Source organism: Gorilla gorilla, chromosome X (genome assembly GCF_029281585.2).
Source record: "Gorilla gorilla gorilla isolate KB3781 chromosome X, NHGRI_mGorGor1-v2.1_pri, whole genome shotgun sequence".
Lineage (NCBI taxonomy): Eukaryota > Metazoa > Chordata > Mammalia > Primates > Hominidae > Gorilla > Gorilla gorilla.
In genome coordinates this window covers 130938986-130954899 of record NC_073247.2, presented here as the reverse complement: position 1 = coordinate 130954899, position 15914 = coordinate 130938986, and the positions used below count along the sequence as shown (strand labels likewise).

Below are 15914 nucleotides of genomic sequence, written 5' to 3'. Positions count from 1 at the left end.
ACTCAAAACAGTTCATATTAGACTAAGACATTTAATTTTGCCTTCTATTTCCTCAGTGCAATATTGTTCCTAATTTGGATCTATCCCAGGTAGTGGAAGTCTCTTCAGAACAATAAGCACAGTTTTTCTTTGGAATTTTTTAATCTGTTTAGTTTTTCATGAGAGATTTTTAATCTTTTTCTTTGAAGGGATCCACACAGTTTAACCCACAGGAAGTCGACATTATTGGCACCAAAGCTAATGATTCTCCAGGGAACACATTGAAAACTCTGGAAGAAGAACAGCTAAACACTCTGTACCTTCAAAATCAAGAGGAAATGTCAAAATATCAGGTTGCCAAGTCAGACAATAAACAAAAACAAAAAATGAAGAAAATAACTAGGGATCACTTACAGAAATCTTCCCACTGCCTTGGGGAAGAAAATTTAAGGTATTCCCCTAGAAAACAGAGAGCTGGAATATTATTAGATGATGAGGAATATGAATACAGTTTGTTTTTTAAGCATAACTCCTTGGAGATTACGATAACTGAAGGCCAGTCTCTTGAAAATGAAAACCACCACGGTTCTAGTGAATCCTGTTCCAGATTATCTGGGAGAGGCCAAGGCAGGAAACCTAAGATCCATGAAACAGATGCATTTTTTGACTATCTTTTCAATTATTATGAACCTCCACAATATACTCGTATCTGCCTAGAAACAAGTCAGGTAGCAGGCACATGTCAGTGGCAGAGGGATGTCCAAGCTAAGGGAGATGGATTTCAGATTAATTTGAGAAAGTGTAGGCATCACTCAATCAATTCGAGCCAAGTAGAAAACCTGGAAAGGAAAGAACAGGTTCAAGAAAATAATTACTCATCAAAGATTTGTACTCAGGATCCTGAGCGTAAACGAGGAAAAGTAGATTATGCCAAAGAATGTACTAATGGGTTTGAAACTCATTGCCAGGAGACAGCCCATAAAGCTGGTGGTCAGCTGTCCCCAACTGATGGAAACAGCTGTCTGTTGGAAAAGACTCATAGTTATCATATCGAAGATTCCAAATCCACAGGGAAAAGCCAAGTGTCCCCACCCCATGAGTCAATAGGCTTAGGTTTACAGTTGACAGATTTCTTAGAGGAAATTAGTAGTGATTCTGAATGCTTCAGTGAAACCCTTGGTATAAACAAAGAGGAGAAAGAGAAATCTGTGGCCACATTTAATAGTTTCTCAGAAAAAGAACCTCCTGACACTGACAAAATGATCACTCACAAACGAAATACAAGGTCGAGTCAGCAGACCTTTTTTTCAAAGTGGAAGCGTGATGGTGAGGAAAAATACTCTAATTACAAGTTTAGGACACCAGGTAGGAAGTCTGAGTATGAACCGAGATGGATATGTTCATGGCGTAGGGGTGAAAGTCATTTCATTAGACATGAAAACAACAATGGCCAAATGAAGGAACAACTAGCCCCCAAATACTTGTTTGATGAAGGCTACTACCGGGAACCCACTTCCAGTTATCTAAAGAGGTTTAGTGATAGTACATTGGACCAGAAAGTGAACTATGGGCCCTCTCAGGTGCCCGTAATGTCATCAAGAAGTGCTAGGTCTTTCTATTTTGGTAATTTTCACAGAAGAAGAGGGACTCCTTGGAAGTCAGAATATAACCAGAATTCAAGATTTAGAGGATGTAATTATAACTATTTGAAGTTCAATTCTGATTATTACTATAATAGACATAATGGTCAGGAGTATATTGACTATGGAAGCTATTCAGGAAATAACTGCACTGGTTCTTTAAATTTTAAATGTTTTGATGACCACTTAGATCAGGAGTATCCTTTTTCACAATAAACATGTTACAAGAAGAAAATTTAAAACCAAATGTAGCCATGTAATTAACAACTACACAGCAAGACAGCAGCATTAAAAACTTCAGAACCTGTGTGTTTTATATTTCCCAAAGCTTGTCAATACACCTGGAGTCATTTTGACCCGTGCTTTCAACTTTGGCAAGAGAAATAATAATTTGTATTTGACCCTGCTCAAGCTTTTAAATGCTGCTTGATCCAAGGATAGACATTTCTATGGTTCAGCTAAAACTTTACTTCTACGCCAGTGAAGGAGCAGATTAACATTGAGAGGGGTTGAGATGGCCCTCTATGGCTCCTTAGGTGTCATAACATCATCATTTAGTGTCATTTATCTCCAAAGACGACAGCAGTGAATGAATAATGATCCTTTTACATGTTCTTTGATTTGGTCAGAAACACCACGTGCAGCAACAAACTTTCCTGACTTTTATTCAGAAATAATTGTAGATAAAAGAGACGACAGTTAGAACATAGACTTCTTCATGACATTAAAGAGTTGCATGAGCACCCACCAGGAGAAAATTAATCTTATTACTACGTTTAAATACTCAAACAGTTGTCTTTTTCAAGACAAAGTCTTGGAAGAATCTAAGAGTGGTCCAGATTGTCCTTTGAGGTTTAAGTGGATAGTATTTAAACCCATTAGCAGAGTTGTTGTTTTTTTTTTTTTAAGAACCCCATGTCTTTCCATTTTAGAAAAACAGCAAGATTGAAGTAATATAACCAGTGGAATTTGCAAAACGAAATATTGACAAATTGTGGGGCACCAATAATGTCACTTGAAAAAAGATGCTGTGACTATTCCACTTCAGGTTATGTAACCCTTTCACTCAGGGCCGGATTACATCAGTTTGTAAAAAGTCACTGAATATCCCCCAAACTGAACTTTACTAAACAGTAACAAGTGCCTCTCTTCTCAATCCTCAGTGATGCCATCAAGTTTTCAAAAAGAGTAAATAGAAAAGCCTATAGTTTTGTAGCTAGGGAAAAATGTATATGTGTAGGATTTGTAAACTCTCAACATAAGCAATTGATCTTTTTACCTACTAGTTTTTGACTTCATAAATGTTTTTAAATTGAAATATTTTATGGATTCTTGAAGACTTACATCTTAGTGCAGTGCATGTTTTATAGAAAGCTCCGCTGATTCATTCTGCCTTACCTTGCATTTAGGACCTCAGGGGCAATCGATTACCTTTTTTTTTTCTCCAACAAAACTATGCCTGACCTGGTAATTGAAGACATTAATGAGATTAGAGACTGTCAGCAACAGGAAAAAGTCATTTTTAATCCACAGAAGCAGTAAAGGGCAACACTTTGATGTGACATGATTCATTCAAACACTCTTAATTTGACATTCTGTAGAAAAGTACCAGCTGGTAGAGCCAGGTAGAATGCCAGTCATTGTGGTTGCCCAGAATATCACAATGTGTGCATATAACCAGCCTTTTGAGCAACCAGGTATGTGAAAGGGCTACAAAATCTTATTTATCTGAAGGAAGAGCCACAAGTTGTTTCATCGATCTCTTCTAATCATAGAGCTATGTTAGTACATGCAAGAAGTCAGAAATGAATGTATCATAGCAGATGATGTTTATTATTAATAAGATAATAACCAGTGGATGATTTGTTGGCTCCCTTGTGTTCAATTCCACTTTCAAGCCAGTGACTCTTCCATCAAAACTAGATTTGGCTTGTCAAATCTGAAAAACATTGCTTATGGGGCAAGTGCCTTGACTGTTAATGTTCAAAGTACTGTTGTCCAGAGTAGCCTTTTGAACTGCTAACAGCTTGTATTTTGTCAGGCAACTTTCAGTAACCAGGTATTATTTTTCTTTGACGAAAACCTGCCTCTTAATTTTTCATGTGTCATGCCATTAAAACAAAGAATATTATGAGTTTGTAATGAGAAGCAGCTATGCTTGTTTTGAAAAAAAATCTCACTGTGTTCTGTCACTTGATTTTTCTTTGCAGAGTTTTTAGACATGAAAACAGTTTGCTGCTCAGTAGTCAGACATAAAAATAAATTGCAGAATACAGCATGTGCAATTTTTATGTGTAATAGAACCGGTGCTATTTCTATATAACATTTTTGTCTTTTTTTTTTTTTTTTGCTAAATACCATCCTGGGACTTAGAAGAAAGTAAAAATACTGGTTTTATGTTTACATTTTGTATAACCCTAGACTTGTATATGTCTTATAAAGAGTCAACCTTTTTGGTGGGTAGGCCCTAAATGAGGAATATAACTTATCCTGTACTTTTTAATTGAATGGCTTAGTAAGGAGTAAAATACAACTAAAATATTGTAACCACCTTCTTAATTAACACTGCTATTGTTTGTTGTGCTAAGTGGTGCAAAAGTGTTTTCTCATATCTTTTTCTATGTCCTATTAAGGGCCTGAGCTTTAAACTTTGTCTTAAGGTATTTTCATGTTTTTCTTTTTATGAGTTGTTGGTAGTTATGCAAAAAAACTAAAAATATGTCAATGTGTTTTCAATTTGTTTAAATTTCTCAGGTAGAAAGCCATGTAACCTGGTAATTTTGAAAATAAGAATCAAATAAACTTATTTTTACTTGTTGCAAAATTGTTTAAAACAGTCATTTTTAAATAAATGCTGATAAGTCCACCTTTGGGGGAAAGTTCCTACTTACAGTATGCTGCTTTGCACTATTGTTGCTGATCTCTTTTCTCATTTGCATTGTTAGAGAATACATATTTGTCAGATATATTAAAAATAATCATAGTGAATATTCTTTGTTCATTTATCACATGTATTGGCTAGCATGTTGCACATCCACAATAACATTTTCTGTGGAATATAGATGCCTAATTTTAATATCATTTCTATGCAACTTTTCCCATTTTGTGGAAACTGACATTGTCAGAGTTCATGGGACTAAAGACCATAGTTTTATTTTCATTTTGGACAAACCGAAATAATGATATTTAGATTTAAGATGATCCTCCCTTTAGCACATTTTATCAGTGCTAATAAGAGGTAGCAAAATTGACTCCATGGAATTTCACCTAATTCCTTCAGCCCTGGGTGGAAGTGTTCAAGTTATACAATGTGCAAAAACAATTATGGGTTTGGGATGGACAGTCTAGTCAGAGAAGGTAGGGGCCTCAATAATCAGTCTTTGACCATTCAAGAGTTAACTGTATTTTCATGTGAAATATACAGCAAACTGCCTCTAAGTATCATAACAAAGGCAGACTACCTTGGAGTAAAATCTGGGCACTTTAGAGCTGAAAGCGTCTGTCAGGTTCAAAGAGCTCTTTCTGAAACAGCAAGAAATGTATGGATGCTTGTTCTTGATCTAGGATTTGCATAAATTTGGCCCTCTGAAGTAAAGTGAATGTTACATTATGCAGGGAAGCCAGATATGCAGATACTGAAAACACGTAGTAAATGCTGCTTATGAACCACAGATGCTAGTACTGAGAACAAACTGTCTCTGCAGCTGGTAGGATGACAGCAGGTGGGGAGCAAGCCAGATGTTAACCTAACACCTCCCTCCTTCACTGGACATGTGGTGGTTGTAACAACTACCCCCCCTCCCCCCCACACCACCATCTTCTTGAATGGTGCCTTTTACATGAATATGGCTTATGTATATGCTAGCTGGATTTGAGAAGTTTTTAGATCAAAGTCCTGCCTTACAGCAATATTCCTTTCCAAGTAACCAACACAATGTTGATTCAGCTCTGAATGGAAGAGAATCAGGTTATTGGGAGTGAAACTTTAATGAGGCTCTAAATCAGGGGTGCCTAATCTCTTCGCTTCCCTGGGCCACATTGGAAGAACTGTCTTAGGCCACACATAAAATACACTAACACTAACGAGAGCTGATGAGCTAAAAAAAAAAAATTGCAAAAAAAATCTCATGTTTTAAGAAAGTTTACAAATTTGTGTTGGGCTACATTCAAAGCTTTCCTGGGCCGCATGCAGCCCATGGGCCATGGGTTGGACAAGCTTGCTCTGGATATTTTCCTCTTGGCAGCAGACAAGCCTGTTTAACGTTGCAAGATGAGTAGCCTAATCTTCACATGCACATGAGATTTCGGGCTGCGAAGGTGGGCCCAACTTCTCTCCCCCACTCCTTCTCCAAAGCATAAGGCATAACAGGTTACATGGCACAAAACAGGCACTCAAACATTTGGTGAATGAAACCAAGTGGGAAAAAAAAGAGCACATTAAAAAAAACTCACAAGTACCTGCAATGTGGTTTGATAACATGAAAAATGGAAATTTCTTTGGTTCAGGAAGTATATCTCTTATAAGAAAACTCTGCCAATGTTAACATTAAAATGACAAAACACTAATAGGTTGTCTTTGTTTATACAACTGACTGCATATGCAAATCTGTTATCCTTCTTTTGACACGAGGTGAATTAACTTTGCTACTGTAAGGATTCCTGATACTTTCCTGATCAGACAATACATTAACACAAAAAAACCCAAACCCTTCCTTAGCACTTGGCAATGACAATGCCTTCAGTAACCTTACTTCTTAAGAACCTTGCTATAGACTTCAAGGTGGAGGTCTGCCATTTACAGTTTAGAAAGTTCTGATTTAGGCAAAACTTTGACAAGTCACAAAAAAAGCAATTCAATTCACTATTTCTTAAACAGGACAAGCTGGTATTTGGTTTTTGGTGTGGGGTCTCCATGAAATTTTGCCCCTTGTTTCTTTTGGAATACAAAAACTCTGCACTCAAAAATGAAACTGAATTTTAAGCCAAAGTAAAATGTCTGAATCAGATTCCCTAGAATAACGTTTTTAAAAAAATTTAAATAAGTCACCACACTATAGTGGGTAAAACCATTTTTATTAACTGACCAAAGCACATCATTTTGTTTTCTGATTTGAGGTAAAATCATAAAACACAGTTCACAAGAAAATACAATGACTATTTAACCACAATTACAAGTTTGAAATCTCACTAGGTGTTCATATAATACTTTTACAAATTCATACAACTGTATAGTCTACTTAAGCTTAGTGTTAACCAAAAGAGCAATATCAAAGACCTAGACACTTGACTACTACTTTTGCAGTGGGTATAGTTTTATAACAACAGAATAACTGTTACCTTATGAATATACTTTACTTTAAAAGCCACTTGACTAGTGACTGTACTGTTTCCTCGTGGTTCAGGGGTGTGCATGAAGGCTCTTAGGAGAGCAAACACCTGTTCCTATTCTGTATGTCCCTCCTTCATTTCAAATGAGAGTAACCAATTGAGTAAAATAACAAAATAACCATTGCCCCACCATGAACATGGGGCTTGGGAAGACAGTCCTACAATCTTCATCATATATTTAGGTTTTTAGGCCAGCCAGCTCTTTTTTTCCAAAGCTTTCTTTTGAATGTTCAGATCCTATTTTAATCCTAACTATAGACTACTGTGTTTGTGAGGGTGTCTGAGTGTCTATGTGAGGGCAAGGACAACAATGCAGTCCAGAAACACAGAAAATATGCTTTTTTGCAGCTGAGCTCTGTTTTGAGATTTCATTTTGTTACTGGACAGCGCTTAATCCATACCAAAGTCTTTGGAACACTGCAGATTTGCTTTAGAGGTAGATAAAACAGAAATCATGCAGTTAAGTCAATTGAGAAAAAAAAAGGGATTTGTTGTCTTTACAGAACATCATGACTAAAAGTTGATCCTTTGCTCTTGGTGCACATTTAAGATTTTTACCTGTTTTGGGAAATACCCAAGTCTTCCTTGTCTCTCAGGAAAAACACATTTAAATTCATCCTGTACTAACTACAGATAGAAGAAAAACAGTATTAACATGTGTATTACAGCACTGCAGTTCACTTTCTGGATTTGTGACACACAAACACATCATGCATTCTAAGACAGAAGTTAATTTTATTAGTGTCACTAGTGATGTTAATTAAAAAACTTATAGCAAGTGCTCAAAACTTTCTAAATATTGTAATCACTATGTTTTTTAAAGACAGAGTGGACTGTTACAAATGATTTTGCAAAATACAAAAATAGATATACTTCCACTGAATGCTTTAATCATTTTTCCGGGCACTCTCATCTTTTGGTTCTTCCTCATCTGAGTACACAGTGGGCTCCTCCCCCTCCTTCAGCAGTTTGCCCACGTGATGATACTTGACTGGAGGTAGAGAAGAAAACACAAATGGTCATTCTCATTCTTTCTAAAACATCATTACCACGTTTCAATTTAAAGCATTTATTAGAGGCCTGCAATATACTCAGCAATGTGTTGGGCTTCTTGAAGGATACAAAGGTGGTTTATACCACCGTCCTTGCCAACAGGGAATTTGTTTTGTTCAGAAGACAGACATATAAAACAGGTGGCAACGTCTGGCAATGAGTGTGCAAGGTAACGTCAAAATGAATTGTTTGTGTGTAGGGAATGTTTAGAAGAACAAGGGCAAGTGATGAGTTCATCAGAAGGGTTACAGAATACTTCATGGAAGGAGGATATATTTTGGAAAAATGTATAGAAGGATTTAGGGAGGGAGTTCCAGAAAATGCAAACGCCATGTACAAATGCATACAGGTGAGAAAACGTATCTGGGAAGCAATGAAGAGACCAAGTTCGCAGGAGTAGAGTTAACATTTAGAAGTTAGTAGGAGATAAGATTGGCTAAGTAGTGTGGGGAAATATTATGAAAGATCTGAAAAGCCAGCCTGAGTTTGGACTTATAGGTGGCAAAGGGCACTGAAGGTTTATAAGTGAAGGAATGACACAGTAAAATAGTGCTTTAACAACGATATTATCAATGTGGTGTATAGGGCAGATTTCAGTAAGGAGAGACTGGGAACAGGGCGATCCAGAGGCCAGCGTGCAGATCCAGATGCAAAGGAACCAGCGCCAGGAGCAGGGTGGTGTCCAGGGGAATGGAAAGGGACAGATGAGAAGTACTTTGAAAGAAAACTGGAAGCATGAATTAATTAAGTGAAAATTGGAGCTCCCATGGACCAAAATGGGAACTCTGTGGAGGGAGCCATTCTGGAGGCTCACATGACAGGAGATCTAAAACATGGCATGGACAAGTGAAGTCAGGATTGGCAAGAAAAAAAAAAAAAGGTTTCCCTGAAAATCTTTCAGAAAGAGAGTTCAATCCAATTGTGGGGATAGAAGCCATATTGTAGGGAGGAAGAAGGTATATAGAGAGGAAATGAAGTAGTGGTTAGGAATAAAAACTTGTAAGAAGTTTGTTTGACAGTGAAAGGAAGGAATAATAGTCTCATAGATGAAGAGGACAGCAAGAGACAGAACATTTTTCCCAGCACAGAGAAAAACGTATGGGTGGTTAAAGGAAGTGGTAAAGGAGCCAGGAGATGACTGGAGGTGTTGGAGAAAACAGATGTAAGGGTGCAAACCAGAATGCAAAAGACTTGAGAAGAGATGGCATCAGCAAACCACCTCATCACTGTAGCCAAACTAATGCAGGGTCGATCATCTGAATGTCCAAAGCCAAGAGTCTCCTCTTGCTGAATATGAGTAGGAATTAGAGGAGTAACCAACCTGTCTAACCAGGTAACTAAAGCTGCTTTTGTGTGAAATAACTGTTGGGAACAATTGGAACTGTGTGAGACAAATAAAAGCCAGGTGGCGCCTGGGAAACCTGCCTTAAGGGGAATCCACACCAACTTTAAGTGTAGCTGAGGTGTCACAACAGCATCTGGGGCTAGCCTTAAAGTGGAAAAAAAAAATCACACTTTTTCTCCCACTGATGAAGGCAAGCCCTAGAAAATAGAGCTTTGTAAGTTAGACACTACAATTCACTGGTTTCATATAGAAAACTAATTACAAAGGCATCCTTATGATGCCAAAAATTAGGGACTCTATTAGGTAACTGAGCTATGTTTTCCAAAGTATAAAAACTTGCCTCTAGACTTGGAAGTTATATGTAGCCTGCTTGAGACCAAAACTCAAAGGCAGAGACACATCTGGCTAATTATTAATCCAGAACTCTCTCTGAAGTCAGCATTATTTTCAAAGAAAATGGTTGGATATAGCCAACATGTAATATTTAACTGATTATAGAGAACACACATAGAAAACTATATTTTAAATGAAAAATCTTCAAATAATGCTCATGGTCTTTATATACTGTTTCATAAAAGCTGGGAAAGACTCTTATTCAAATTCTTGGCAGTGAAATATTGCTAGAGTGACAATTAAACAGTTAGATTTGACAGAAACCAATTCCTGAATTCTCAAAATCTGAACTTAACCCCTCATTCCTATTTCTCCCCAAAGACCTCAGCCCATAGCATAAGCCAGAAACAAGCATCTCCTTTTTACTTTCTTTTTAAAAATGCAGACACCATTGTTGCTGGGCACATTATAAGCATCATTTGTAGATGAGGCCTATAGTTAGGCTCAATTAGATTCAAAGAGAAGCTGTTTCACAGAATACAAGTCTCCCATTCTTCAACAGAGATGTGGGCTGCTTTTAAACGGCAAGCTCTACAAGAGAGGGCTTATGAAAATCCCTTTCTGTAGCCAAGATGGACACTGTCCTTTCCCTGACACACCAAGCACCAAATCCTCATTTGGAATCTAGCAAATCTCTCAAAAATTTTAAAATCAAAACCAGAAACCCAAGTTTCCATAGAGAACTGGCTAAAAATTGGTATGCAATCATAGCAAGTGACTCAGCACTGCTACAATTACTTCAAGCCATGAACTTGATCCGTCCAAGATTAAGGAGCCTATCAAAATGCACCCAAGTTTCAGGCTGCTTAGTAATAACTATTGTCCTGCCATGAATCCCCATTACTGGTAGAAATTTGACCCAGACACAATTTTAAAAATGCTTACAAGTGAACTGAGACTCCCAGTCACTCAGAGTCTCCTGCTGGGCAGCAGTGAGGTCAGAAAGGTCATCGTACTCATCCTTCAGTGCTTCCTTATCCAGGCAAAATGTGGCAAGGCCCCTGGATGCATCTCTTCCAGCAAAGACCCCATACGGCCCCTCTTCAAAAACAAAACCAAAGATCAATTCTTTATTAGACAGTCAATTTCTCTGTGATTTATACACAGAAAATGGCTTCCCTATTCATCAACATAGCCCCATTTTTGAATATCAAATTCCATTAGGAAACCATAGTAATGTTGATATTCTGAACATTATGTAGGAGACATAGAAAGACCTGTTGTCATTTAACTTTTAAATAACTAAAAGTAAATCAAACTGCTATACATTTGCGTCAGTCTCCTGTGGTTTCCAAATAGCTAGTAAAAAAGTCATACGTGGTTAGTGATCTCTTGGGGTAGTGGTAGTAGGGAATCATACAAGAACATTGAACTGGGAGCCTGACAGTTCTAAGCACTTGGGGCTACACCAGTGAGAGTTATGGTTTCTTAAGATAATAAGCACTGATGTGTACATGAAAACACATTTCCTTATGAATATATTCTGATATGTTTTAATGAAACAAAGGTATCTTATACACATCTTTGGTTCCAAGGCTCAATTAAACATTAACTCATGGCATCTGCAGAAGAACCATTTTATAACAGTATCGGTGGTTTAAAAATCTATCCACATTACATAACCTTCACTGTCAATAAATAAGAGATAACACAGAGATCAGTCTTCATTATCTGTTTTTTGGTGGGCTTGAGAAGACTGTGAAAATACTAAAATTTTCATGGAAAAGAGGCTGAATCAATACTGCAAAACAACTCTATAAAATGTGATTATTTGTGATATTATACTGAACTTTTGTCTAAGAGAGCAGAGAATCATTCTGTGGGTACACAAAGTGGATATTTAGACTTATTTAAATATTGCACAACTAAATGAAGAGAATCCAGTGTACTTTAAACAATGTGTTGTTTCCCCCAAGGCAGATTGAATAGCAGCCCTGACATTAAAATGTTTGTAGGGAACCATTATGCCAAGTATGAGAATAGATCAAGTTTCAATATGGCCTGGTCACCTGAAACCTCAATACACTCAGAAATTTTTTACAAATTTTACAACTTTTAAATGCAAGTAAAATTCCAAAGAAAAATGCTTATTTTTAATCATCATTACATGCTGCCACATTCACTAAAGAAGGTAAAAAAAAGCCCACATTTTTCATAAATGTACACCCCTAGTGGAAATGGCAGCACCTAGTGCTTGAGAATAGGCAAATGCAATGGTTTGAACCTCACCATTTCAGAAATTATGGTCATTGGCTTGGTAGAGTGAGTCTTTACCAAGCAAACCTCATAGAATATTTAAACATAGAATATTTAAACCTCATAGAATATTTAAACATTTAAACAATTAAATGTTCTCTAGTGGGAACATTAAAAGTCTTTTAAAAATACATATTATTCAGTGCAACATATATTCACTAGAACGTAAGCTCCATAGGCAGAGATTTGTGTCTGTTTTGCTCACTGCTATATTCGCACATCTACAACAGTGCCTTGCACAGAATTAACAGGCACTAGAATGACTAATTTTTAGGAATCCTTTATAACATGAAGCATCACTTTCTACCATGATGTCACGTAGTCATGGGCTCACTGAATGACAGTGCAAGATAGAGACAGAGATCTCACAATAGGCCATCTTTATCACTTTTCAGAGGGAAAACTAAGGCTCTGAGAGAACAATGCTTTGCACAAGGTCACACAGCTAGTCATGACCCAATCAGGACTAGAACGCAGGTTGCCTGACTCCCAGTTTTGTGCTCTGTGCACAGGCTGACATCCTCTCAATGACTCTGCAAACTACAGTCATGATGATGCCTCATGCACATGTTTTCACTCCTTTAATATTGAGCTCAATATTAACAGGTATTTACATGATTATGTTTATTGATAAAGCAACTATGTGTGCTACTCTAAGTGACAAATAATGTGTGTGGTTTTCAAATGATTTTGACAGTTACATGCCTATAGAAAGCAGGTATTCTAAAATATCCACAGGCCCGGTGCAGTGGCTCATGCCTGTAATCCCAGCACTTTGGGAAATGGAGGTGGAAGGACTGCTTGAGCCCAGGAGTTCGAGACCAGCCTGGGCAACACAGGAGGGAGACCCTGTCTCTAAAAAATTAATAAATAAATGTCTGCAAGAAAAAACTGAGCTCCTTAACCTTAACACATCTGATTTTGATCAGTTGGACTGGGAGACTAAAATGAATGCCTGAGTTTGTGTACTGCCTTCTGTACTCTTCCCTCTCTCAGGCCAGTGTGGAATGAGCACCGTCCATGTGGACATCCTCTAAGCTCCCTGTGTTTAGAGGAGTCCATATTGGAGGAGCCAAAACCTCTTCTTCCTCATCTCCAAGTATTCTATAAAGCAGGACTTTGCAAGCCTGGCTGCTTTTCAAATTCGCCTGGGAAGCATATTAAAATACAGACTCCCGGACCACCCGAGACTCATTTGCAGCTCTGGCGGTTAGACTGGGAATCTGTATTTTTCCTCAGATGCATCAGGTGATTCTGATACGCAACCAGGTTTGCAAAAACCTCGCCTCTAAGGAACCCATCAGGCCTGCCTTCTCCAACAGCTCAGCAGTGCAGCAGTCATCCATTCTTCATTTCCCTCTGGTTGGCTTTTCCTGATATCCCCCCACCCAGCAGTCTTCATAGCTCTACTCCTTTTGTTTCTTGGTATCCTCCCACTTCTCCCTCCCTCCATTTTAATTTTTTTTGGCTTCTAATCCTTTCTCTCCTGCTATAGACTAAATACCATATTACCTTAAAAGCTTGCCACGTTACCATTGTCCACCATATTCAGCCTTTATTCCTCCCTCAAACAGCCCCCTTCCTCCTTGTTCACCTTCCAGCCTTTCCCCATCTGCCACACACAGCACAAGCGCACACATACCAAACACATGCCACACACATACCTGACGCATGACCCATTTCAAGCGCGCATGCACACACCACACACACACACCCGATAAATCACATACACTAAACACGCACACACCGCGCATGCACACACCACGAGTGCACACACACATCACTATCCACCGGGCACAAAGCTTTTACCTGCTGCTAATCCTGTCTCGGCGTTTTCTCCCACACCCTCATATTTCAAACCTACTCCCGGTGTCATTGGCCTTCCCGTCTTCTCTAGGTCTGGACCTTTTCTCACTCTCGCCCTCCCCCATGCCTCCCTCGGAACACCCTCATTTCCTTCCTAGAACCCGACACTACCCCCTCCTCCTTCCAGGAATCCCCAAGCCCAGGACCTTCGAAAACTACCCCAACAGCCTGGGCTTTGATGTGTCCCCCCCCCAACGCCTTCGAGCTTCGTGGTCCCACCCACCCCCGGCTTAAGCGCCTCAGCCTTCTTTCTCTAACCCCCTCCCAGCGCTGCGCGGGCCGGGGATCCGCGTCCCTGACTGGCCCGCAGCCCCTCTAGAGCGCCTCTTGTTCCCTGCCCGCCCCGGGAGCCTCCCGGCTCTCCGCCTGCCCGCCTACCCTAGCTCGCCGCCATTCCTCCCTCCGCTCAGGGGCGCCCCGCTCCCGCCTCGCCTCTCTCCCGCCCAGCCCCGTGCCGGGGCCCCCTTCTTTTGTCTCCAAGCCCCCCTCGCCGGCCGCGTACCGGGCCCGTAGAATTTGCGGCCTTTGGTCACATCGAACACCTTGCCGTTGATGGCCATGAGTATGCGCGGGTCCTGGACGCCGTCGAAGCGCCGCAGCTCGGCGGGGGTGAAGTCGCGCCGCTTGAGGCGGGGCAGAGGGGGCGGCTCGTCGTCGTCGCTGTCGCCGCTGGCCGCCGGCTGGTCCCCGCGCACGATCTTGTAGAGCAGGAAGATGCAGAGGCCAAGCAGCAGCAGGTTGAGCGGCGACGTGAAAATCTCATGCAGCAGCCCGCCGCTCTCCAGCTCGCTCGGGTCGGCGCCAGTCGCCACCACATCCTCGGCAGCCATGATCTCTGGAGTAAAGGTTGGGCCGCGCTAGGCAGGGCTCCGGAACTCGCCGCTTTCTCCTCCCTCTGAGCGAGCGAGTGGCGCGCGGGGTTCGGCGGCGGCCAAAGACTAGCCGGGGAGGAGGCGGGGCCTGAGGGGCGGAGCCTCCAAGCCCCGCCTCCCCCGAGGCCACCTAAGCGCCCCGCCCTGCTCGGTCCCGCCCCGCAGCCCTCAGGCCCCCTACAAAGCCTCTAGAGTCCGGCGCCGCTCCCCCGCGGCCGCGCGGTGCCCCCCTCAGTTCTACCTGGGAGGCCCCAGCCCAGCCTCACGCCATCCTCGCGCCATCCTATAGCTGTGCGCGACGCACGCGCTGCCCTCCTCTGAACCCCTTTTTTGCTCCTCGCAGACCGACCCGCTGGGAGGGCCTCGGCATTGCCGGGCTCTGTGCGAGCGCCCCTCCGCCACCTGATGCGCGCCAGACACCGACTCCCTTTCTCTTGCTGCAGGCTTTTCCCTGCCTCCCATTCTGAAGCCCCTCATCTTCCCCCTGCCGTTCCCGGGCCCTCCAAGCTGTATTAGGAGACAGGAAACTCATTCTTCGAACTCCATTTTCTATGTTAGAGCCCTACACGACTCATTTTCACCTTGGGAACCCCCATTCGCTCTCCTTGATGGCCCTTCCCCAATTCTCCCCCAGATGCTGTGGGACCGACACCCCCGCGATTGCTAAAGTCAGTGCACAACTCTCCCTATTATCTGGGGAAACGAATCTGATCGCCCAGTTAACTTTGGGTTTGTTCTCCGAAAAACCCTTTTGCAATTACTGGTTTGCTCAGTCACCAGGCATTAACAAGCAACGTTCTCTTGTTGCTCTTTTTTCCCCCCTCAGAATAATGTGAAAGTTTCTTTGTTTGGCAGCGTTCTTCTATTTGGAGTCTGTCAGGCTACCCTTGGCAGTCACAATAACCCTGAGCTGGAGCCCAGACAAAGGCGGGAGTTTGGAAGGATCCTAGGCCTGGTCCCTTCCTTTCCTAGGTATTTCATCCGGCCTTTGATGTGCTAACAGGCTGCACAGAAGCAGGCCTCCACGGAGGAAGGGGTTGCCTCATCCTAATCTGGCCCTTTTTCTGGTGGCGGGGGGAGGGGAGGAGAAGAAAGGATAGAGAGGGAAACAAATAATTAAAA

The 15914-nt window shown here is 41.1% G+C and overlaps 2 protein-coding genes across 2 annotated transcripts in view; one reads left to right on the top strand and one right to left on the bottom strand.

Moving 5' to 3' along the window:
* Window positions 1-7097, top strand: part of LOC101137618 (A-kinase anchor protein 17B) — a 29853-nt gene extending 22756 nt beyond the window's left edge. The window contains exon 4 of the mRNA XM_055376228.2: window positions 189-7097. Coding sequence (XP_055232203.1) covers window positions 318-1835 — 1518 coding nt within the window. The 5' untranslated portion in view covers window positions 189-317 and the 3' untranslated portion in view covers window positions 1836-7097. The remainder of the gene's footprint in view (window positions 1-188) is intronic.
* Window positions 6674-15045, bottom strand: PGRMC1 (progesterone receptor membrane component 1). Its single transcript, XM_031005843.3, has 3 exons — window positions 14423-15045; window positions 10684-10839; window positions 6674-7998 (listed from the first exon to the last, which is right to left on the bottom strand). Exons 1-3 carry the CDS (start codon window positions 14748-14750, stop codon window positions 7895-7897), a joined length of 588 nt encoding a protein of 195 aa, XP_030861703.1. The 5' UTR covers window positions 14751-15045; the 3' UTR covers window positions 6674-7894.
* Window positions 15046-15914: the final 869 nt, after the last annotated feature.